At 32.9% G+C, this 26,102-nt stretch overlaps 1 protein-coding gene across 1 annotated transcript; it reads right to left on the reverse strand.

Annotated features, from left to right (window-relative positions):
• Positions 1-2,538: 2,538 nt before the first annotated feature.
• Positions 2,539-15,806, reverse strand: LOC127726036 (alpha-amylase-like). The gene is given in 8 exon segments (XM_052233366.1): positions 2,539-2,734; positions 3,192-3,522; positions 4,515-4,605; positions 6,079-6,187; positions 6,982-7,622; positions 8,184-8,335; positions 10,904-11,040; positions 15,761-15,806. Coding segments are annotated over 8 exon segments (1,545 nt in total). The 3' UTR covers positions 2,539-2,696.
• Between the last annotated feature and the right edge of the window lie 10,296 nt (positions 15,807-26,102).

The following is a 26,102-nucleotide window of genomic DNA, read 5'->3' on the forward strand; positions in this document are numbered from 1 at the left end:
CATATTGAATTAAATAGAATAATCGTATTTAAACCTTAATTTAATCTCCATAAGAATACAATCCGAAAAATGTGTAATTGATGATAAAAGGTTACACAAGCTCTAGTGCATGTATATTTTATCATCTTGTAGATACATACAGCATATGAAAGCGCTGCTCGAATGTTGCTACATAGAAATGGAAAGTTTGGAATGCGAAAGCAAAATCATCCCTTGTATCGTAAAATTTTGTTTTCAACTTACAAATTGTAGTTTATTATCAATAAATGTAAATCAGGAAAGAAAAACAGTCCTGTGTGTCGTGTCTTTTATTTCAAATTCGATTGGATGATGGCAATCCAATTAGTATTATGCTATGCTATTTTCCGAGGGCCATAATATAAATATTGATGTGCATATAACTGTGGTTATGGTCGTCTGTAACACTGTTATATTGATTAAATTCTCTGAAATTTCCATAATGCTGCATTAGTTCTTCTTAAATTCAATTTTATGATTAGATGGGGTTTTTGATCCTTACTATAGTGAAATCTTATAATTTCGATATTCTCTGAAACAGTTGTGATACCTCTTTTACCACAAACATGTAGGTTTATCTTTTTATGTGTATTTGTTTTATTATCTCACCCCGACAAAGTGGTTTGTGTGAAATTTTGTTATCACTTCCTGTCCGTCCTTTTCATTGTTTAAGTTCTTCTCTGTAACCGGTGTCATGGCCCAGTGTCATGAGTCTTTTTCTCTTTTTATTGAATGTCGTACGGTGGCCTGTAATTGCTTACATTCACTACATAAAACTCTGGTGCATAATTGTCTCATTGGCAATCATATTACTTCTCGAGACGATATTTTTATGTACATGTTGAACATTAATGCAAAACGTTAACCAAAATGTTTGCCTGAGACGGCCGGACGAACGAACGACCTGACAGACAGACCAACTATCGACCCAACGAAAAGGACCAGTGAATGGTTGAACACTGCCATGCATTGGGGATCGACTATCGAGCATCGTCATCAAGTAGAGGTCACCAAAATACAACAAAGTCATTTTTTTTCATAGAAGCAAATTTGAGGAGTTTTCTCAAAAATCCCTTGTATCGTAAAATTTTGTTTTCAACCTACAAATTGTAGTTTATTATCAATATCTAAAATTAAATCAGGAAAAAAAAGTCATGTGTGTGTCATGTCTTTTATTTCAAATTCGATTGGGTGATGGCAATCCAATTAGTACTATGCTATGCTATTTTCCACGGGCCATAATATAAGTATTGATGTGCATATAATTGTGGTTATGGTCCTCTGTAACAGTGGCCTTTAATTGATTACATTCACTACATTAAACTCTGGTGTATAATTGTCTCATTGGTAATTATATTACATCTCGAGACGATATTTGTATGTACATGTTGTACATTAATGCAAAACTTTAACCAAATTGTTTGCCTGATACGGCCGGACGAACGAACGACCTGACAGACAGATCAACTAACGACCCCACGAAAAGAACCAGCAAATTGATGAACACTTGCATGCATTGGGGGTCGACTATCGAGCATCGTCGACAAGTAGAGGTCACCAAAATACAACAAAAGCGGTTTAATAGAAAGGGAATAGGATCAAACTCGAAAGAACCTGGATCGCTAACCTGACGAATGTACCCTTCATTTCTCGAGAGAAATTCAATTTTGACAAAAGCTACTGCTTAGCAGTCCTCAAAAGATTACAAACATTTCATCGTGTAGTTGCAGAAGAGGAGAGTTTTGAATATTGGAAAATTAGAACATACGTCTTTCCTAGTTAAAACGTCTTATCAAAAATACCGACCTCTAAGGTAAATTCGGACAATATGAAATGCTCGACTATATCAACCAACATCGTTTAGTTGCTCTTACCTGACCTAGTAACAGAATGACAACACAGAGAATATGTAACCTGTCAAAATAATTATGTACTCCCGTGTCAAAAATTCCATTATATGAAAATAATCAGAACCATCTAATAAGCCACCCTCTACTGTTTCAAAAACATCTGCGATGCAATTTTAATAATTATTATGAAATTGGCAAAACAAGAGAAAAGATTTCCTCAGGCGATCATTTTTTTTTTCATAGAAGCAAATTTGAGGAGTTTTCTCAAAAATCGCAGTAGAACCAACAATCTTTTTTTTTCTGGCAGCTTTGTTTTACAAATTTGCAAAACAAAGTGAGATTCAATTGTATTAGACGAGACGCGCATCTGGCGTACAAAATATCAATCCTGGTATCTATGATGAGCTTATTTATATTATTCATATAAGGTTTCATCAAAATTGTCTAAATACAAGTACAAAAATATAGAATCCCAGAGAATACGATAGTGTTAGCGTTGGATCCAAAACTTTGCGCAACAGATGACACAAATGTTGTCATTTCCCCTAAATTGAATAACATTGAATAAATGCCGTTTGTAAAAGTTCTTTCATTTAAAGTAAGAAAAAAAACATTTCGCCTTGTAGTTTCAGAATTGAAGAATTTAATGTTCTTAATTGGGTAATCGGAATCAGAGATTGCGTCTGTTTTTCAACCGGTTTAGACAAAACAAAAGAATAATTTATGTTTCTGTATGACACTTTTATATTTATTTAAAGATGCCAATTATCAAATATTATATCTTTTTTGTAACAATTTTAGTGTTATGATAAGAAATGAGTGATTGTTTTATGTTGTTACTTTTCTCTGACTTCCTTTTTTTGCACCTGAAAAACAATGAATTAGAAAATTATTAATAAATTTTGACTTTATATAGCCTTTTCTTTGCTTATTCAACATGTTCAGCTGAATGTACTGAATAGAGATATCATGGAACCTTACAACCAATATTTTAAGCTAATGTTTATCTAAATTATGCAACGGAATGATACCAAGCAATATGACGTGTTCCCCCTGTGGAGCAGGACTTGCTTACTTTTTCCGGAACACCTTAGATCATCCCCGGTTTCTTTGTGTGGTTTGTTTGACTCTATTTTTTTATGTTGTTTCTTGTGTACCAATGTTTGTCTTTTGACGTTTTTTAGGGATTTTTGAAATGGCGTTTTTTTTTTTGTCCTTGAATAATGGGTTTCAATATTCTTTTAGTATCTTCCGCCCCTCTTTTACTTTTCTTAATATGATAGATCCTAATTTACAAACACTTATTATTTTACAAATTCATACCTATATGTATTGCCACCATTGGATTATCTGAACTACTCCTTATATTAAAATGAGCGGTTCCATCACCATTTACATGCACTTCTGTACCAGTGCATCTGCTACCATCATAGCTTCCGGATATGACATCACAGTAAGTGCCTTGCGGGAGTCCAGTTTGTAAATTCCTATTCAAGTCAGACGTATCCACATTCATGGCAATGAATCCTTTATTTCCTCGAGAAAACGCTATTTGGTAGTTACCATTATCCCACCAATGCTGCATATTGGTTCCCATTACAACATTTCTGAATGCCACCATGTTGTAGATTTGACGCCATCTATGCTCGCACACCTGTAAAATAATCGATAGATGCATGGTTTGAGGGCAACAGTTTAAAGACAGAATGCGGCATTCTTATTTGAATAAACACAATTTTGAAATTTGTATGTTTTCTTTTAGTTTTGTATATGTTGGCCAGTTAGGCAGCACCAATTCATCTTCATCGGGTCGCATTTCTTTTAAAAAAAATAAGTTGCTTACAAAATGCGTAAAAAAAAAATTCAAAAGCGAAGAAAAAACAATAGTTTGTTTTCATTATTATCGAGTTACAAGGAAGCTGTTCCTGTATGTATATGTAAAAACAATTGGTCTTGTACTAAAGTCAAAGCATATCGTTTTTTAGTAGAAATAATTCCATGCCCCCCATAAAATTGAATGAACAGTGAAGAAAAAAAGTCGTAAAGCAACTTGCTTGCGTATTAACCTAATTATTTTTTCAACATGAATAATTATAAACACCGTCTTCTGTGTAAACATTGGCACAACGTGTATTACTAGTATATCGTGTATATTTTTGCATCTATCCAAATCAAAGTGGACCCAAATATAAATGGAAACAAAACGCAACATGTGTCCAAGGTGTGAACGAGTAACCTTAAATGCATGTACAGATTGTAATTACATTCATTGGAGAGGACTATAGATACATCATGTACATGTTTCTTTTGAAGTATGGCATTTGTTGACAAATAACCCTTTATTTGCGTCAGTCTTCAATGCTTACGTATAACGATATTAACAGCTAGCAATCGGTAAGTACCATCTTGTACTTGAAGCGTGATGTCCAACTGCGTTCTTTAGTGAGGTCCTCACTGTAGCGTTATGGCGAGATGAATAGGAATAAGTGTTGTTTCTTTCTTTTTTTTTTCTTTTTTTTTAACTGCGTAGTTTTGTCTTTTCAATGTATACACCATTACTCGTTTTATTCCAATTATAAATTTGTTATTTCTTATGAGATTTTATTTATAGCTTTATAATTTAATTCAAAGGTAAACACTACATACCCAACCGTTGCCACAGCTTAAGTCTGATATCGATCCCCAGTTTACATTCTTTGTAGACATATCCCCATTATGAGGAGGTCCATCATCGGAACTATATAATATATTTGAACATTTTATTGTTTGTCTGATATCCCTAAGAAATTTTATTGAAGAAAAATTACCACAAGGCATGAAGCTGTAGTTCAGGTTGTAAGAAAAATAAAAAGAAGCAAAGAACAAGCAACAGTGTAAACATTTTGATGATGTCATCTACGTTTTAGCTCACATCATTTATTTTCTCAAAAATTACTTTTATATGTTGAGATGTAAATTTAGGCCACGGAGGTTTACCAATGTTCGAATCACGTAAAGGGATTAAGAAGAGACAATTAAGAACAAAAAGTATCGCACCAACTACAAAATGACCGAGAACCAGTGCGTCGTCAGGGTAGGCGTTTTCTGCTATTTATGCATCACTTGCATAGAAAACCATTCAAAATGTCCCAATCAGGAATATAGTACAATCGGCTCAAGTAGAGATATGAGGGCTATTTTAGATTCTAAAGTCCTAAGTCAGACAAACTTTTCACTAGTGTGTCGAGACAATGACACATCATATCGGTCAACCAACTCGTGATGGTGACCTTAAAACTTATTAAGTGGCGGTTTCAGTCGTTCTTCCTGTGACATCGGTGTTTGAAATTAAGAAGGAAACATATGTCTGCCTTGCATATAACATATATTTGCTAAGCTTAGCGATTATTTTTTTTTTCAATTTTCACACGTTGAAATTATTGCTTAACATATATCGACACTGATTGGTTATCTTATAATTTGCTAATATTCTATTCACTAGAGCGGGTTATGGAAATTGAAACATGTCCCGTATATGAGAACAGATTACAAACGAAAGATAAGTATAGGTATTCAAGACCCAATACACTATAACATGTATAGTCGCTTCATGTTGACATAATTCATTTACCGTATCTTTTAAGAAAGTTTAAACTTGTCAATTATTATTGTGTTGGCTAGTCCATGGTTAAATAAATTATAAGTCTGGTATTATCAGTTGTTTTTATGCGTGGAACAAAGTTGAATAATCTGTCTTAGGCTAGAATTTATTTTAGAAAAAAATTGATTCAAACTTACCAAAGATTTAAAAAATGTATGTAACTAAAATAAAGCCTATCTTCTCGATAGAATATAATACAAGATAGATTACACATAGTTGTTGCAAATTTTATTTTCCATTCAGTAATGAAGTACTGTGAAAAAATTTACTTTCGGCATTATCGTTTTTTCTTTCCCTCGACACCAAAGCTCAAGCGGTATGATGACATATCCTGTGTTGTTTTTGTTTTTGTTTTTTTTCGGTTTTTCGGGAGGCGGGGTTTAGTTTGACATCGTTAAATTTTTCAATACAATATTCATATGAACAAATATGTCTAATCAGCATCAATTTACAATAAATAAAACTGGAGTCAAGGTTAGTCTAGAAGTTTAAGTACACAGTCCGCCGCCTTTTCATAATTACTTATTAGAGAATGAATAATAGAGCACATAAATTGATAATAAAAATCACCTGCCAAAACTGAAACTGCTCATAACTCTTGTGAAACCATAAGGATGTGCCAACATGAAGGCAGTTGCCATTTTATATCTTTTAGGGTCGCTATGTGTCAGTACACCTCCTGAAAGAAACTAAATGCTGATTATGATGTTTGAAATATCAGGTATTTAGTTTAACATTATTCTTATTTTAACTTTATGTAATTCACTTTTTCGGTTTTCATTTTACTCCGTTTGCAGTCTCTTTTATCTTGCCTTTTTCGAAAACGCCTATGAAGCATATTTTTCAGTTTTGTTTTTTATTAGTTTGAATACAATATAAACGTAACAGCTCAAAGTATGACATATAACCAAAATATTGCTGATCATATATTGCTTAACACTTTTTCTACATTAAAAATACATTTGCTCATTGTTAAAAGTTGTAATGTGACTTGTAATTGTTCACACTGTTGACCTTTTTTATGGATAGTCGTCTGATTCAAAAGCAATGATACCACGTTTTCTTCAATTATATTTTTATGTATTGTATAGTATATATTAGATTTTGACAGTTTGAATGAATTTGATGATGTCAAAAAATTAATAATGTAATATCTGTTTATTTTTAAGTTCAAATTCGGAATAAATTTTAAGCAAACGAGCAAGTTAACTTCGTTGGTGGTAGACCAGACCTGGGTTTATTTTTTCGAACTATTGCAGACCTATTTACATGTCTGCTCCAGACCAGACCTGTAACATATTCCTAAAATATATGGTTTGACACCAGCTTTTGTTAACAAAAATAAAATCTTAATTTCAATATCAAATAGTATTTAATATTCAAATGCATAACATGTGTAAAATGTCTATTAAATTCAAATGAACCACATTCAGTGCTAAACGAACACTTAATATACATTTCAGTTTTACCTACCTCCCCCGCCATGACCTCTCTGGTTGTCATGGTTGTCAATAAATACGACAACGTCTGTGGTTTTTGGCATACTCCAGGCCTCTCCCCAGGTCCGTAAATATTTCGCCGCATTCTGTCTTCTGAACACTTGGGCAAGTTTAATTCCAAAGATAAAATTCGTAACACGTGCAAAGCCTGTGTATTCCGATGCGCTGATAGCTTCCCCGCCCATATCAATTACCTCTTGGAAAACGAAGGGTCTCGGCGAACCTGGAAAATACTGTGAATTTAAGCCATGGAGTTTACCATATATAGCTTGTAGATCACCGGGCCACATGTGTTTAGCAGCATCCACTCGGAAACCAGCAACACCAATTGAGATAAGGTGATTCATATATTCTGCTATCTTGCTTCTGACGAATTCTTTTCCTAGTTTTAAATCTGTCAAGGACACCAGACGACAGTTTCGAACTTCATCTTTGTTTCCATAGTTATGGATATTCAAATCTCCAGAATGACACTCACTTCTTCCGTTGAAATCCCACGATGAAAACGGAACGCCTGGGTAACTCAGGGCACCACCATCCCAGTGGGATCCGCCTGTTCCTGTTCCCTGCCCACCGGCTCCTGTCATATGGTTTATTACAGCGTCCACGTAAATCCTAGAGAAAATTTAAATATGTTGATTTCCTTACAGTTTGCTCAAAAAGAACGCAATATGTTTGATTTCGTTTGATATTCGTCAACATAGAAGAAATAAACAACACAAAAGGTAGAAAAAATAAATTCATGTTACTGCCGCATGTTTATGGATTCCTTTAATAATTCGTATGGATCTTATGGATTCTGGCAGTCAAACCATCGTGTTAAGAAATAATCCAGAGATCAACTAGCCTTTGATAACGACATGAAAGCTTGAAACTAGTGTAGGTCTTGTAGCAAACATAACATATCAAGCCATGTTATCAATTGGTCATTGATTTGAAATTCATTTTTTGAAGGTTTTACACTATCAATCGAAAAAATTCTGAAGTCTACATATATCATATAGTAACTAAACAATATTAAATGTTAACCTCTTTTTCTGTTTGACGGTTTCTGTCTCATTTATATATTATAAGATAAATTTGTAATAACGAACGACAAGCCCAACAGGTTTAATGATCCCCAATAAAAGAGTATGAATGAAAGAAGATTACAGTTACTGTTGGATTGATAATTACCTCACATTAGCTTTATTACATCTTTGTACCATCTCAGTGAACTGAGCCTCGTTGCCACTTCTGGTCACTAATTTATAACTGACAGGTTGATATCTTTCCCACCACGGTCGATTTGGTGATGTCACAACACGGTTCTCATTTGGCGGCGAAACCTTCATACATCATAAAAATATAACAATACGTTAAGATTGATTGATTGATTGGTGTTTAACGTCACTTTTACCACTACTGTGCTACTTTGTGCCGGTCAGTTTTTATTGGTGGAGGAAGTCGGAGTGCTCGGAGACATCCACCGACCATCGGTAGGAAAATTGACAACCCTAGTCAACTAAGATAGTCATGTGGGCCTCAAACTCACAACTCTAGTGTTTACAGGCTAGTGATACAATACGGTAAGAGCAGATGTTAGAACAAAAACCGACAGGAGTTATTTTATTTGTTCTACATAAAAAAAATTAAAAAAAGTATGAATATAAAAAAAGAGATGCGGTATCGTCGTCAGATGAGATACCAATTCAACCAGAAACTACACAACTGATTGTAAGCAAGTTGAGGTTTCTGTACTGCCTCATACAATGTGTCAAAAACCGTACCGTATAGTACACTATTATGTATAATAAACCCAGACATGATAGTTGGAACGGCCAAATTTGTGTTTGAACAATTATATAAAAAAAACAAATATGAAAGACATTCATCAACAACAACAATGAATTACTGACTCCTTTCTTCGGCCGGGCTTTTGAAGAATGTGGTTGTATTAAACGTTTACAATCCTGCCCTAACCTGGACAAGTGGTGTAACAACACAACATAAGAACAAACTAAAAATCATTTTAAAAGGGTTTGACACTTCAGATCCAAACAAAGCAGGAAGAAAATGACAAAAAGAACAAACGACACTAAGAATTGGTGTAAAGAATAAAACGAAGTTGAAATAATTTCTTCGAAACGTTTACGTACGCCATCACAAGTTGGTGGACTGTTATGGACTATTTTCTTCAAAGATGACGACAAATATGTTCCAATTATTTAACCACAATTCCGTCCTCTTTTCCTCGAACGTGACAACACCAATGCGACTTATCATCGGGTTTGTACTTATATTAACAACACGACGGGTGCAAAATGTGGAGCAGGATCAGCTGACAGTTCCGGATTACCTGAGATCACCCACCGATTTTTGGGATGGCCCGTGTTGCGCAGTCTTTAGTTTTCTGTTTCGTATTTTGTGTGCTGTTGTTTGTGTTCTGTTTTTTGTTTTTTTATTTATTTCATGGCATGGTAAGTTTATTTACGACTAATGAGTTTGAATATCCCTCTTGTACTAGTATCTTTCGTCTCTTTTTACGGAAATGTAGTTCAAAATCAATTTATAAATAAATTATGTTAATTTATGCCTTATACCTTTATAATTCAATTTATTTAGGTGATGTAGGAGACCGTCATTCTTGTTTGATCGTAATTTAACGTTTTATGTATTTCCAAGCATAACATAACAATATTACAGCTGGATTTAATTTGATAAAATGGTAAACTTATGTTCCTTCTGGTTTAAGTTTATCGGTTGTACTAAATAGTGCTTATCTACATGAACATCATTGATATCAATTCTAAAATTAGTCCCAAAAGGTTAGACAGTATATTTGAATTTATCCACTTAAGAATGTTCGCTCCTCTTTTGAAAAATAACTAGCTTTTTAACCGACTGTTATAAATTGATAGTATATAAATAACTGAACTTAAAAAGCAGAAAAAAATGATAGGTACATGACTTTGTTTTTGAGATATAATCAATTGATAATTTGGCGTGAAATAATTCTCTCTAGATCTTTCATACATTTAACATTGGCACCTTTTTTCTTTCGAACACTATGAAAAAATAACAAGGATTTTATAAGATTTTCATATATGACTAGTTAAACTATATGTAACAAAAATATGAACAGAAAAGTAAGGGTTAGTTGGAACCTTTTTTCATTAGTACTACATGGATAAAACAAGAGGATTCCGAATATCTGACAAAAGGTCAAAAACAAGAGTAGCGAACATCCTTAATATTTCTTACAGACAGACTGTCTTTACATGATCACTAACAAAAATGAAACAAATATGGGTCTACTGAAGTGGGTCCTATATTTTGTCAGTATAATACATAAGATATTATCTGTCATTTTTCATTTCATTTATTATAATTATCTATTGACTTTATTAGTATTATTATTATTATTATTATTATTATTATTATTATTATTATTATAAGAATTACACGAACTACGAATTAAACGAAACTGAGTTAGACTCTTCTGCCAGACAAATCCAGACTCTGTAGAAAATGTCAACATATAAATTTAATTAAAATACTAACATATCAAATAAAACCACCCTTCGAAGCCAAATATGTATGTAAATATATAGAGGATGATATAAAATTTAATAAGAAACCAATCCCACAAAAACAGCAATAAAAGAAATATTTGTTTTATTTACAAAAACCAAACTTCGCAAAAGATCATATGTCTGATATTGTATTGAAAATGCTGTTAATTTGATATGACTTTTTTGTCAAAATTGCTATGATCTATTACAACTGCTTAAAACTGAGTACTTTTTTTTTCCAAAATGAAAGTTCTTCAATTCAAAAACTCCTAAAATATATCAAGATTTTTCTGCAGTGATCCTTTTGGGTTTTTGTTTATTTTTCTGTACTTGTATCCGTACCTGAACGCCACAATAACCGTATGGTCCAAGAAATCTCTCGCATTCTGCTGCAATATCCGACCATTTCCATTCAAAAAGATGAACAATGGTGTTTCTACCAGGAGCACAATTTGGATTACTCCATGTTCCCGCAAACACTAGTTAAGATAAATTAATAGTAATTAATAGGCATTGAACAAACGAGGATATTCTTTATCATCTTTTGCATTTCGAAAATGTTTTCCGAAAAGTAATTGTTCTTAACACAATAGTATGAAACTTTAAGGGAGTAAATTTAAGTGGTTGTTGTAAGTTGGTATCTTCCATTTTGTATTTTGTTGATTGTATAAGAATTATTCATATCGTATGTTTTCTTATCTGAATTGTTTCACATTTTTTTCTTTCCGGGGTCTTTTATAGCTAACTTTACGGAATGTGATTTGCACATTGTTGTATGCCATAATATGTACTATTACGGATGTGATAAGTGAAGCATTGGCAGCCATACCAGGCAGTCTCCTTATTTCTATATTTCGTGTAATAGGAAGTCGTAGGAAAATAATTTAAAATGTATACTGCTAACGCACTACATAAAGACATTGACAAATGTAAGTTCTTCCTTTGTTAAAATAGGCATCGAGCATGACTTAAACAGTTATTTGGTGAACCGATATTTGATGACGAAAACATGTGTTTTGCAAACCGACGTGAACTCAACTGCACTTTCAATTTCAGTTTAATTTTAGATAGCGTAACATGCAAAGGTAATTAGATTATGTGAATCTTCTGTCACTTGTCACATGGTTAAACATGACAAAACTAAATTCTATATACATTAATGCACTCTAACTTGTAGATTTGACAATTGCAAAAACACACATTTGCCGAATAACTTAATCTTGACCGAATGGTTACTGTGTGATTTCGAACTAGTTAGTTGTGGGTGGTATCATTTTGGTCCATTAAAACTTACTAAATATATGTATTACCTGAGGAACAAATACTAAGTAAAGATATCCAGGTAGCTAACATGGCGTTCAAAAGACCTGAAATTCCGGATATTGTAAAGTTCTTATCAGACGTTCGTCTGATATATAGTCGATCGATAGCGAATTTGGGACGTAGTCAAAGGGCACTTAGGTGAACAAATTCAAAGTTATAGTGTTATAAGTTAGGTCGTTCTAAAAATGTTACCGTAACATAGTTTTGCTCGTTCGAATTTTGAACAATAATGATCGAGATCATCAGTTGATCATAGAGAAAATCATAATTTTCATACTTTGAACTTTTAATGCTTCCAATGTGCCTACATTGTAATTCAATGTAATTGTTTTAACAAAAGACACCTGCAGTCTAATACTATAAATTGACATTTACTTATGCAAATCTTCCTTTATCTTGAACCCAAGTTCGATGGCATGATTTATGACTAAGGATTAACATCACTGTTATTAACATCAACTTTTAGAATCTTACAATCATGTACACATGCTGTATGCTAGAGGGAAACTATCTTAGTAAAATACCATCAGGGATTTCATCCTGACATGATACGAACGAATGATCAAACAAGTTTATTTAAGGAAAACTGTTTTGCAAACATCTCATCATGCTTATAGTGATTTAGAGAGAAAATTTACTATGACGTTTATAATAAAATGAAGGATTAAAGCTTCGGATATATCAGTTTAACATGTTCGCCTCAAAGATTGTGGAAACGTATATAAATTGTATAAATCTATCAACAATGTAAATTTTGGAAAGGTTTTCGTCATTAATTTTTTTTTTTTTTTTTTTGGAAAACTCGGCCGTCTTTATTGAAAATATCAATTGTGAAGTATGGTAGTATTACTATTTAATCATGTAAAGAAATTATGTCTGTAAGAAATATTAAGTGCATAAATTCACACCACCTGTCTTACCTTTTGGAGCTAATTTTAGTATCGATATCAATGATGTTCATTTAGATAGGCACTTAATATTAAAAGTACGTCTGAACGGAATAGGACTTACATACATGTATATGTGTACATGTTAGCCTCAAATGTATGCCGGTCTCAAGTCTATGTCCTTTACTCAAATATGTGTCCTTTTTTATATTGCATCATAGATGTACCGAATCTATGTCCTTTCTCTCTTCAAATCTGTGTCCATTTGAACAAATATTTTGACTTGAGAATCAACAAGACGGCATTGCGTAAAGGGAATGATGGTGAAGCAGGACACAGTCATAGATGAGGGAAACATTATATCAAGCAATAATAAAATCGGTACGAATTGGTAATTGTGTTTATAACATAAACTCTAAGGTATGGGTTTACATTATTGTTGAAGGCCGTACGGTGGGTGACCGTAAACTGCTTATATTCACCTCCTTTATCAATAGTATGAATAGTATCTGGTAAATGTCTTTTGATGGTTTTTGGGGTTTATTTTTTTTTTGCCATGGCATTGTTAGATTGTTTTCGACATGGAGTTTGAATGTCAATTTGGTATTTTTAGCCTCTCTTACATTGTCTTTATTAACCATGAAAAGCTCATTCCGCCAAAAGACGGTATAAATTGAATCGACGGAGTAATCACCAAAAGTACTATTTTAAATAGGAACAACAACTCAGTCAATATAATTAAATCCTGATGGATTCGAAGTAATAGTACATCAATTATGTAAAAAAGGTAAACCTGTTCCTAGCTCTACAACTTTGTACTTTGTTTGGCCTTTTTAACTTTTTTGATTCGAGCGTCACTGATGAGTCTTTTTTGGACAAAACGCGAGTCTGACGTACAAAATTTCAATCCTAGTATATATGATGAGTTTATTTAGAGGTCGCAATCGTATATTTTCTTTCAATACAATAAAAAACTGTTGTTTAAGTCCATCATGTAAAGCAATCATCTCAGCATAATTTTATAAATACATATATTATCTTTGTTTAAACAAAGTAAGAACAGTTTTACTAGGCTGCAATTATCAATCTCAAACTGAAAATAATCTATGAAATATTAAAACATTATTAGCAGATTAAATCAGTACGTTATACGTGTCGTTAGCATGGTTACTGGTGTATGTGCTCTGTACATATCTGATCACGTAAGCACTTTCCACCTGATTTATTCTTGTGTACGCTGTGCTATTATACCACTTTCTCGGGCAAGGTGGGGGTTGAGTGATCCCAAAACAGTCACATTCTTTTTCTCCTGTCAAAATTCAAGCGCCATTAATTCATGGATAGTAGTTTGTCATACATACCATAACTGTTTTTCGTTACTGTTTCAGTATTAATCCGGTAGTTAGTTTTTCTTTTTTTCCATTATTTCATTATAGCTTCATATGAAGTTGTTAAATCTCTGAGTAATATAATAGTATTGAATTATAAATTGTTGATCCACTATTTCTATGACACAATATTCATCAGCTTTAGAGTATACTTACAAACGACATTTAGTGTGTTAATATTAGTATGTTCTTATTTCTTCACTTTCTAGTAATGCATTTTAGGAAGAAAAATCATGTAACAACTGTTGATTGAAATTATATAGTTTTGTTCTGTAAACATAAAATCCAAGCATCTTGATCCCCCATGTATCGGTTTTGGGTTAAAACATTAGCACATCAATGAAGAAGAAAAATACACTTTCAACGTTATTTAACATTACTAAATATACCTGCAATATGTACTTAATCATAACAAAGTTATAAAGCTGTATGCCCATCGGAATCCTCGTATTGTGCAATTGTTGTTATTTTTGTAAAATTACCAGGGACTTGCGCATCATGCTTCCTACCAAAACATAATTCCATCAATGACATTCTGAGTTCCCTGTTTCCTATTCCGTATATCATTGGATTAACTGTGGAGTTGAAATAAGCAAGAAACACAACAGGATACCAGTATAACGGATATCCGGAAGATATGCATTGTTCAAAAACAGCAACAGTGAAAGGTGTCCATGATATTATGAAATAACCGACAGTTACTATTAATACAACAACTATTTTCAACTCTCTTATTTTGTTTGTGCTTTTCTGTTTACAAATTCGAACGTTTATACACCGAATTTCCTTGGCATGACGACAGGCTATTTTTAATATTATTCCATATAAGACATTCATTATTATACAAGTAGCGCCAATTACTGTGAAAACAAATGCAATATAAGGACAGGAAAGTAGATCAAGCGTAGAGCATGATGTATCGGAAGTGTTTCCGGACGAAAACACGTCCGAAGTTGCAAAGGGTACTACAGACACACACAGTGGAAAAGTCCAAGCAAGGAAAATCAAAGCGGCAACTTTATTTTTTGTTATAATGATAACATAACGAAGCGGGTACACAATTTTCACAAACCGTTCCAATGCAACTACCAGTAAATGAAGTATGGACACAAGTGGTATATATATCATCATGACCTGATGTGCTTAGCAACCATATCCAACAATAGTAAAGTTTGTCTGTAGAGTATGTGCTACTTCTACAGGTGCTATTGTCGCTCCTAATAAGAAATCGCTGATTGATAGACTGGCAATGATTATGTTACTATTCGTGCGAAGACGTCGTTTACGACATATAATCCAAACAAGCAGTCCGTTCGTTGAACAAGACGATAACCCAAGTACGACATATGCAACATGCATATAGGGAATCGTACTGTAAACCATGGTTGTTTTCTATTTTATTACAGTTAATTTTAGTTTCATGCGATTATGACGTCTGCAATATTTCCGGAAAATTGTTTGTATGGTAACTTTACAGATATTCCTGTCATTAAATCACTGAGATTTGACGATTCAAATATGAACTTCAAATTAATTGTTCATTTTCTCATATACTAGTATCTATTTTATGTGTTCGGAGTATTGAAGATAATTGGCGCTACATTATAACAATGATACGGATATACAAGCTAGTGTTAAGTATAACATTCATTGTTGTTTTTGTAATGACGAACCATAGTTAAACGTGTTCCGGACAACGATTCCTCATCTACGTTGCAACATAACATTTAGTATGGTCTTTAATTCTGATCCATGATCTTGGAAGAATGTTGCACAGGATGCATTTCAAATGTCACATCCACTTAATTCATTTTAAAAGTATCCTGTCAGTTTGAAGCATTTACGTAAGCAAAGCGTTTTAATTGGGGTTCCTGAAGGCATTATTACTATTTCTTATATCTTTTAAATGTCCAATGTTATGTTCACTATTTTATTGAAAATATCTAAATTGTTATTGTTCAAACGGAAATTAACAATATTGTACAAATTTTTAATTGAAAATGCCTGTGTTCGGAAATGTTATGTTTCTTTTTGCTTAATCTATTCGTGTTAAAAAATGTGTATTGACAGTATTTTACCACTTAACGAATCACTTTACACTAGTTTTATATTTGTAGTAATAAAATATTTTGGAATTATCACACGTTTTACAAACATGTTTTATATCCATATTTGTTGATAGGAAACCTTAAGACAAGCATGATTACCTAGGTGTTTTTATTATTATTTTCATAAAGATTAAACAATGAATAATCTTCATAATATATTATTTTATATTTTTCTTTTTCTTTTCTTCTTTTTGTTATGATTCTTCTAACACATTTCCTTAATAATGAAAATAATTTCATCCACACCCAATTTTTGTTTTCCCTAACTTTGAGTTCGGAATGCTAGTTCTACTGCTCTACCAATAGAGTAAACGTTTAGGAAAAAAAGTTAAACGAATAATAAGAAGGCAAGAACTGTGCAATGTTACTAAAATAAATGCATTGGGTAAGTACAGACGAAGGAATGGCTAAAACGAAAATGATAAAAAGACAAAGAATTGACAGCAAAACATGCGCACAAAAACATGAGTACATGTATTAAGCAATATGAATATAGCTCTGAGAGCAGAAATTATACGTTAAATGTTTGCAACTGACCCCTACGGATCCATAGAGGGTAGTAGTGAATCGTATAACTAATTCTTTCGCACACGGACTTTTCCTGCCAAGTTCTGTATAAAATTAAACAATCAAATACAATAACAACTTTTATAACCCCATATGGAAACGGATCAATATTGGGTCACCACGTGACGGCGTTAAACCAATCACAACGTTACTAATTTACCCGAGTTGCGATAAGAGTTCTTAGGCTCTGGTCGGGTAAGGAGTTACTACTCTACGAGTGTCACCAACCGTATACCTCATGTAATTTAAATAACTAGTATTTTACATCTGCTCACTCGAGATACGGCTGTCATAGGTTTACATTTTAACTTACACACACACACACAAACGCACATTTACACACATGTATATATTTTTTTTTCTTAAAGGAGGTTTTGGTATACCACAATAATGTCATTGAGACAGCAACAGCACCCTAAAATATGTAAAACAAAGCATATGAGATCAACGAACGGTCTTACCAAATAGACATACGTGTATGTACAAACTCTAGGCCATATATTTCTATATTTCATTGACGTATACTATTTAAAATATCCCATAACATCCTCATTTTAAACGTATTTCAAAGCAAACGATATCAATAACAAACGGAAATTTGTAAACAGAAAGATAATGAAGCCTGTTTACCTTTATATGCTGGTATTCCTTTTCAACATCACGTACGCAGCTTCTTAAATTCATTAGCTATCATACCATTTAAACGGTAATTGAATATTTTTCTATATTTTATAGCCTCGATATAGATATAAATAACACGTCAAGTAATTGTTTACATATAGTAGATAGACGGAATTCGGAAACGTTAACTACACTGGGTGTTGATATATTTATTTTATTGACACTGTCTTCTTATAGTATGATCTATAAGATTAAAAACTAAAATTTGCGTTTGACTTTAAATGGCTTTGGAATCCTTGAAAACAAGTAAAGATTTTCAATTACACAATTGGTTGTTTCATTATAAAGTAACACATCAACTTATCCATTGGTTTTTATTTTAAAACATCCGTATCCATGTATTTATCACTCTAATATGTGTCCATCTCTCCACACGTGTCCGCTTTCCTGAAAATGTGGCTATTTCGCTCAGACGAGTCTTATAATCACAACTTGTACAAACGTGTCAAATTTCACTTCCCCCCAAAAAAAAGTTCATTAATATTTTCGGCTCAATTTTTATCTACCTAAAGGTGTGACACCCAAGACACTCAAAACGTTTAGCGCTAATATGACCTCTGCGACAACAAGCATTGCTACGGCAGCCATAACTCAATTGAAAACATTGGCAAAAAAGACAACAACAAAAAACAAAACCAGTATTCAAGGACACTAATACATTAGTAGATGGTATATTAGGAATTACTGATTTACAAGAAAAAAAGTCAAAAATTGAGCACTCGTAAAAATTTCAGAGATGGTCAGAGAAGTTGCATAAAGGATAATGAAAAAGGAAAACCTACAGTGACATTTATAAAACACATTAAAATTTTATAAACTGTAAATTTGTTCTAGTCCTGAATATGCACTAAATATTTGCCACTGGACTTAAATTAAAACGTCCCCAGTAATACTATCTTATCCGTACAAAAATAAACAAGGTATAAACATTCCAGCTAGGCATTATTGGGCGTAGTGTCGACATATGAACACGTTTTATGGTTTTTTTCCTAAAAAAAAATATTCTGATCCCCAATTTCATGAAAAAAATATTGTGGTCAAGCAGATGACAAAAAAAATATTCTGAATCCAGATTTTTCCCATACCTTATAGTGTTAAGTATTGACAAAAAATAATTTGATTGATAGCGTCGAAAAACTAAAAAAAAAATATTCGCACTTTCCGCGAAAAAACATTTCTGACTCAGACAAAAAACCATAACCCCAACCCTCCAACCCCCCACCCCTTTGAAGTTAAATGGTTGCTCCCTTACACCTTAAAGAAACAGCATATCATAGCTATTTAAATATGAGTTTTCATTGCGATAATTTGGCAATCATATGTTTTACCATGAACGTGTACTGTACTTAATAAGTAAAATTTAGTCAAATGAAAACAATACATCTTTCCCACTTGCTTTGAAAAGGCATGGATGCCGTTTGTCCTTCCACGGTGTTTTTCCCTTTGCGAATATTTTTAAATTAGAAACGTAGTCGATAATAGACGAATTGACTATTAGGTATGAGGGTCTTGAATTCTTTCTTTATTTTCTTTTATACTGTTTTTCTCTATTCTTTACTTATGTTGCCATTATTCTCTATTCTTTATATTTTAGCGCCACATTATTCTCTATTCTTTATATTTTAGCACCATATTATTATCTATTCTTTTTATTTTAGCACAACATTATTCTCTATTCTTTATATTTTTACCCTTTATTCTGAAATTTTTTTGCCCATTATTCTCTATTCTGTAAACCCCAACTAGACCCTCAAGTATGTGTATCAAACGGGGTATGTGCTCGCATAACCAAACTGACACTCATATGTTTTAATACATTTATGTACTTTCTTTCCGTTCAGAGCATCTTTAAATACAAGTACCATTCGACTAAACAAAACAAGACAGAACGAATTGAATTGCACCCAAGAGAATTAGAGATTAAAGACCTTTGTCAAGCCTTAGGATGAATGGCATTTGGAAGTTTGGATGATAAAATGTTAAATAATAATAATATACCATCAACTCTGAAGTATAGTACACTATCGCTGACAAGCATGCAATCACTTTAATGTATGCAAACTCTACAAAATAAATTGTAGAAACAGTCTGAGAATACTTACTAGAAACCAATGTTGAAAACACATGATGCAGAAGCCGTAGTATAAAAATAATGCAATTGCTGGCGTACTGTGCCTAAAAATAAGAAGATGTGGTATGAGAAAACTCTCTACCAGAGACTAAATGACGTAGAAATAGTACCAATCAACTTTGTTTATTTTAGTAAAACAGTAAATAAAATGGAAAATTGAATTGGGAAATGTGTCAAAGCGACAACAACCCGACCAAAGAGCAGAAAACCGCCCAAGGCTACCAATGGGTATTCAACACAGCGAGAACATCCTGCACCCGGAGTCAGGCTTCAGCTGACCCCTTAACAAAAAAGTGTACTAGATGAGAAGCATTTGACATCTTACTGATGAAGGATATTAGTTATTCGAAATATTTCACATTTGTTCATGATTTTATTTTTTTTGGTGATGTTGTACCCTTTTAGACTTGCTTATCATATATATATACGATATCTCAGTAGCATGAGTTCAAATCCTGGCCAAGGAAGAACAAAAAAATTTACAGATCCAATATGGTTCGGCTGTTATTTAGACGAATCATGTATACAGAATGTGTTTTCAGCCTTGTATCACCATCACTGGTGATCCGATGGATAAAATCTGTCGTAGAGTTGTCACTGGTTCAGACGTACTTATATTTATATAACATTTTCCAAAAGACCAAAAAAGTGAAAAAATATACTTTAACAAAACGCATTTGACTAACAGGTCGAACAACAAATGTTCTTAAAGCCTGCTGACTGCCATTGGCGATTGCCAAATAAACGGATCACCGATGTAATAAATGGATCTTAATTTTAAATTTGATACTAAACAGAAAACAATAAACTTGCGGAAAAGATGATATACCGCAAACAAAAGGTGCAAAGCTTTTTGTACACCATATCCGGATTTCGATAATTAATGTCTCTTTAGTGATGTAAGGAATCGAAACGGTATTTGGAAGGCCATATAATTTACCTCAATTTAGGATAGACTCTTGAATTTTGAAAGAGTCGAAATAGGATGAACGGATCATATAAACCCAAAGGCTAATATAATACCAGCTCAAACGAAAAAAAATATACAAATCTAAATTGAAAACAACATTCAAACCTATGATTGCGTTGGATAAAAACCGCAATTTTAATACGTGTGCATGCAAAACAAATTTCTTGTTAGAGGGGTCTAAATACAGCACAAACAACATTTTCCAAAAGACCAAAAAAGTGAAAAAGTATACTTTAACAAAACGCATTTGACTAACAGGTCGAACAACAAATGTTCTTAAAGCCTGATGACTGCCAAATAAACGGATCACCGATGTAATAAATGGATCTTAATTTCAAATTTAATACTAAACAGAAAACAATAAACTTGCGGAAAAGATGATATACCGCAAACAAAAGGTGCAAAGCTTTTTGTACACCATATCCGGATTTCGACAATTATTGTCTCTTCAGTGATTTTAGGCATCGAAACGGTATTTGGAAGGCCATATAATTTACCTCAATATAGGATAGACTCTTGAATTTTGAAAGAGTCGAAATAGGATGAACGGATCATTTAGACCTAAAGGCTAATATAATACAAGCCCAAACGAAAAAATATAAACCAATCTAAATTGAAAACAACATTCAGACCTATGATTGCGTTGGATAAAAACCGCAATTTTTATACGTGTGCATGCAAAACAAATTTCTTGTTAGAGGGGTCTAAATACAGCACAAACAACATTTTCCAAAAGACCAAAAAAGTGAAAAAGTATACTTTAACAAAACGCATTTGACTAACAGGTCGAACAACAAATGTTCTTAAAGCCTGCAGACTGCCATTGGCGATTCCCAAATAAACGGATCACCGATGTAATAAATGGATCTTAATTTTAAATTTAATACTAAACAGAAAACAATAAACTTGCGGAAAAGATGATATACCGCAAACAAAAGGTGCAAAGCTTTTTGTACACCATATCCGGATTTCGACATTTAATGTCTCTTCAATGCTGTTAGGAATCGAAACGGTATTTGGAAGGCCATATGATTTACCTCAATTTAGGATAGACTTTTGTATTTTTGAAAGAGTCGAAATAGGATGAACGGATCATTTAGACCTAAAGGCTAATATAATACAAGCCCAAACGAAAAAATATAAACAAATCTAAATTGAAAACAACATGTAAACCTATGATTGCGTTGGATAAAAACCGCAATTTTTATACGTGTGCATGCAAAACAAATTTCTTGTTAGAGGGGTCTAAATACAGCACAAACAACCAAAAGACCAAAAAAGTGAAAAAGTATACTTTAACAAAACGCATTTGACTAAAGAACATTTGTTGTTCGACCTGTTAGTCAAATGCGTTTTGTTAAAGTATACTTTTTCAACTTAGATATCGTATATATATATGTAAGTCTCAGATCTGTGTACGGCCTCAAATCTATGACCGTTCCTCAAATCTGTGTCTAATCGCGACGTCATTCGCAAATCTATGTCCGTAAAAAAAATACGGCCTCAAATCTGTGTCCTGTTCTCAATTGTTTGTGTTTTTTTCGACATGCGCGAATTTATGTCCGTCTAATAAGTATGGCCTTACACTTGTGTACTATTAAGTCTTTTCCCATAACTTAATGTTATGTCTGGAAATGTTTTCAACTTGCTTAATTCATTTAGATGTGTGCGTAATTATTATATTTAATGTGAAACTAAAGGGTAAATGTAGGGCCTCCAACAATGAATTGAACTTATTCTTGTGAAACTAAAACTTTTTTCTTGATCCTATGTTTGTGACTTTTTTTTTAATAAACAATTTAAGACAAAATGACATGTGTATAAACAACTATAAAAGGTTAATATATGGCCTTCAACAATGAATTTAACCTATTCTCTATAGTAGGATAATGTGAAGATACGATGTTTTCAAATCTTTTGCTTTCCTTGATCCCATGTTTGTTCTAGTAAATACAGAGACTTCTCCTTTAAAAACAGGTTCTTTACATACGTTTTGTTTAATGTTGCAATGTATAGATACCACATAAAAATGTTATTACATGTTTGTTTTCTTTGTTATTTCATGCAAACGGTCAGATTTATTAAGACCCCGTTCACACTAGGACATTTAGATCGATTTAAACTAGATCGGTTCACTTTAGATCGATTTAAGGGCCAATGTGAACGCGTTGAATCGATCTTCAATAGGTCTAAACTAAAACACCAAAAGAGGTAGTTTAGTTTGAATCGATCTAAAGTGAACCGATCTTACTTTAGATGTGAACGCAGATATCGGTTTAAACTAGTTCGATTGAATCTAAAATAATGTATGCGCATACATAGCGGCACAACTATATCAATGGCTCGTTGTTTAACCCATATTTCTCTGTTAACAGACCTTTGTGTACATGCACGTAAAAACAAACTGAAAACATGCATGTTGTCTTCGCCGTAGCATAAATTTGCGAAATCTATGTCTTTTTTTTAGTTGTTTTTTTTTTCTTTTCAGGAACCGCAGTATTTTGTCGTGTTGTAACTTCGTTGCTACAGTTTTTTGTTTCAAAACCAAAACAAAACTGCAAGAACACCAGTATCAAAATTTGAACTTGTGATTCAAGAGAAACAATAACTTCATTCAATTTTTTTTTCAAGTGTGTGTATCAGTGTATCAACACATCAATTTGATAAATTAGTTCTATTTATACACAATGTATACAGTTTTACGGGTAATAAGGTCAGATCAATTGCATTTTTAATTGTAGTGTGAACGCACTGGTTCAGATTAGACCGATAGAGATCGTTACGATTAAAGATAATGTGAACGCGAATTTGTTTTATTTAGATCGATTCAAATTAGATCGATTAAAGAAAAATGCTAGTGTGAACGGGGTATAAGTTCGACAACAATAATTTGAGCAACTTTTTTATTAATTACTTTGTAAATTAGAAAGTTTATACTACACATTATGTATTTTTTGTTTATTGCTACATCTTCATACGTCATTTTGTCCATGCCCATACAGTTGTAAATGCATCATTCCCATTCTTATATTTTATTTATTTTTTACATTAAATAAAAAAATCTGACTCTAAACCATATAAATTAAAATAAAATATTATTTATTCTTTTATATAAAGGAAAATCTGTAAACCATAGTGGGACATAAACTAACTTTTTGGTCAGAACTGATATTTATTTAGTTTAAATGTACAATTTGCAATAATGTCTTAATAGCAAAGATTTTTCCCCGAGAAGTGTCATGAATTCTTTATGTGTTGGCATGTTCCTTCTCTCCAAAAACCAGACGTACTAGATACCGCAATCCCTTTGTTTATGTCCAGATTTGTCCTGAATTGTAAATTTTCCCCAATATTTAGAGTAAAGATATTCTGATAATTGTTAGAAAACATTTCAAGAGGATAAATCTTTAGTTGTTGCTTTTGAAAATACTCCTTCATTCCTTTTATCGCTGTTACTTCATGCAGTGACTTCATATACAAGATGACGTCTTGCTTTGTCTTGCGTCAACAGATTTCGAAAAAGGACATAGATTTGGGACAATAAAGGACATAGATTTGAGACGTTTATGACGCAATACTAGAAAGGACATAGATTTGAGGAAAGGAAATAGATTTGAGGCCGGACATAGATTTGAAGCTTACATATATATGATAAGCAAGTCTAAAAGGGTACAACATCACCAAAAAAATAAAAGTATGTACTGTGTTACGACGCTAGATAAAAACTAACGAGGAAAGGTAACACCCGGCCACCGAAAGCTTTATTAATATAGAGCCTAGGTGGTCGAGTGGTCTAGCGCGACGAGCCATAGTGCAAGGCGATTTGATGCCACGATATCTTAGAAGCATGAGTTCGAATCCCGGCCAGGGAAGAACAAAAAATTTGCTTCCGCAAATTTACAGATCTAACATTGTTGGGCTGTTGTTTAGACAAATTATATATATATATATATATATATATATAAATATATATAAATATATATATATAAGTACGTCTAGACAAGTGACAACTCTACGACAGATCCATATATTGGATCACCAGTGAAGGTGATACATGGCTGAAAACACATTATATTCATAATTACTCTAAATATCAGCACAACAATGTTAAATCTGCAAATTTGCGGAAGGAAATTTTTGTTCTTCCCTCGCCGGGATTCGAACTCATGCTAATGGGACAACACCGCACTGTGTACATCGCTCTAGACGTCTAAACAAGTGACAACTTTACGACAGATCAATTGGTTAGACGTACTTATTAAAATAATTATTTATGTGACTATCTTACGATCATTTACGATAGATATTTAGCTAATCTGCAATCAATTCCATTTTCATGCCTAATATATCATGTACTGTGTTACAACTCTAGATTCTACTGACGAGGAAAGGTAACACTAGGCCACCGAGAGCTGAATTATAGTTCATTATAGGTGGCCGTGTGGTCTAAAGCGATTGACACAGTGCAGGCGGTGTCGTCTCGATATCCCACTAGCATGAGTTCGAATCTCGGCGAAGGAAGAACAGAAATTTGCTTCCGCAAATTTGCAGATTTAACATTGTTGTGCTGATATTTAAAGTAATTGTGTGTATACAATATATGTTTTAAATTTAGACTTGTATATAGTCAGCAGGGTTTAAGAACATCAGTTGTTTGACCTGCTAGTCAAATGCGTTTTGTTAATATATACTTTTTCACTTTTTTGGTCTTTTGGAAAATGTTGTTTGTGCTGTATTTAGACCCCTTTACCAAGAAATTTGTTTTGCATGCACACGTATAAAAACTGCGATTTTTATCCAACGCAATCATAGGTTTGAACGTTGTTTTCAAATTAGACTTGTATATATATAGGTTTGAACGTGGTTTTCAATTTAGACTTGTATATATATGAACGTTGTTTTCAATTTAGACTTATATATAGATATATATATTGTTTGCGGTATACCATCTTTTCCGCAAGTTTATTGTTTTTTGTTTAGTATTAAATTTATAATTAAGATCCATTTATTAAATGAAAGAAATTTGTTTTGCATGCACACGTATACAAATTGCGGTATTTATCCAACGCAATCATAGGTTTGAACGTTGTTTTCAATTTAGACTTGTTTATATTTTTTCGTTTGGGCTTGTATTATATTTGCCTTCGGGTTTATATGATCCGTTCATTCTATTTTAACTCCTCAAAATTCAAGAGTCTATCCTAAATTGAGGTAAATTGTATGGCTTTCCAAATACCGTTTCGATTCCTAACATCACTGAAGAGACATTAATTGTCGAAATCCGGATATGGTGTACAAAAACCTTTGTACCTTTTGTTTGCGGTATACCATCTTTTCCGCAAGTTTATTGTTTTTTGTTTAGTATTAAATTGATAATTAAGATCCATTTATTAAATCGGTGATCCGTTTATTTGGCAATCGCCAATGGCAGTCAGCAGGGTTTAAGAATATTTGTTGTTCGACCTGTTAGTCAAATGCGTTTTGTT

Source organism: Mytilus californianus, unplaced genomic scaffold (genome assembly GCF_021869535.1).
Source record: "Mytilus californianus isolate M0D057914Y unplaced genomic scaffold, xbMytCali1.0.p SCAF_16, whole genome shotgun sequence".
NCBI lineage: Eukaryota > Metazoa > Mollusca > Bivalvia > Mytilida > Mytilidae > Mytilus > Mytilus californianus.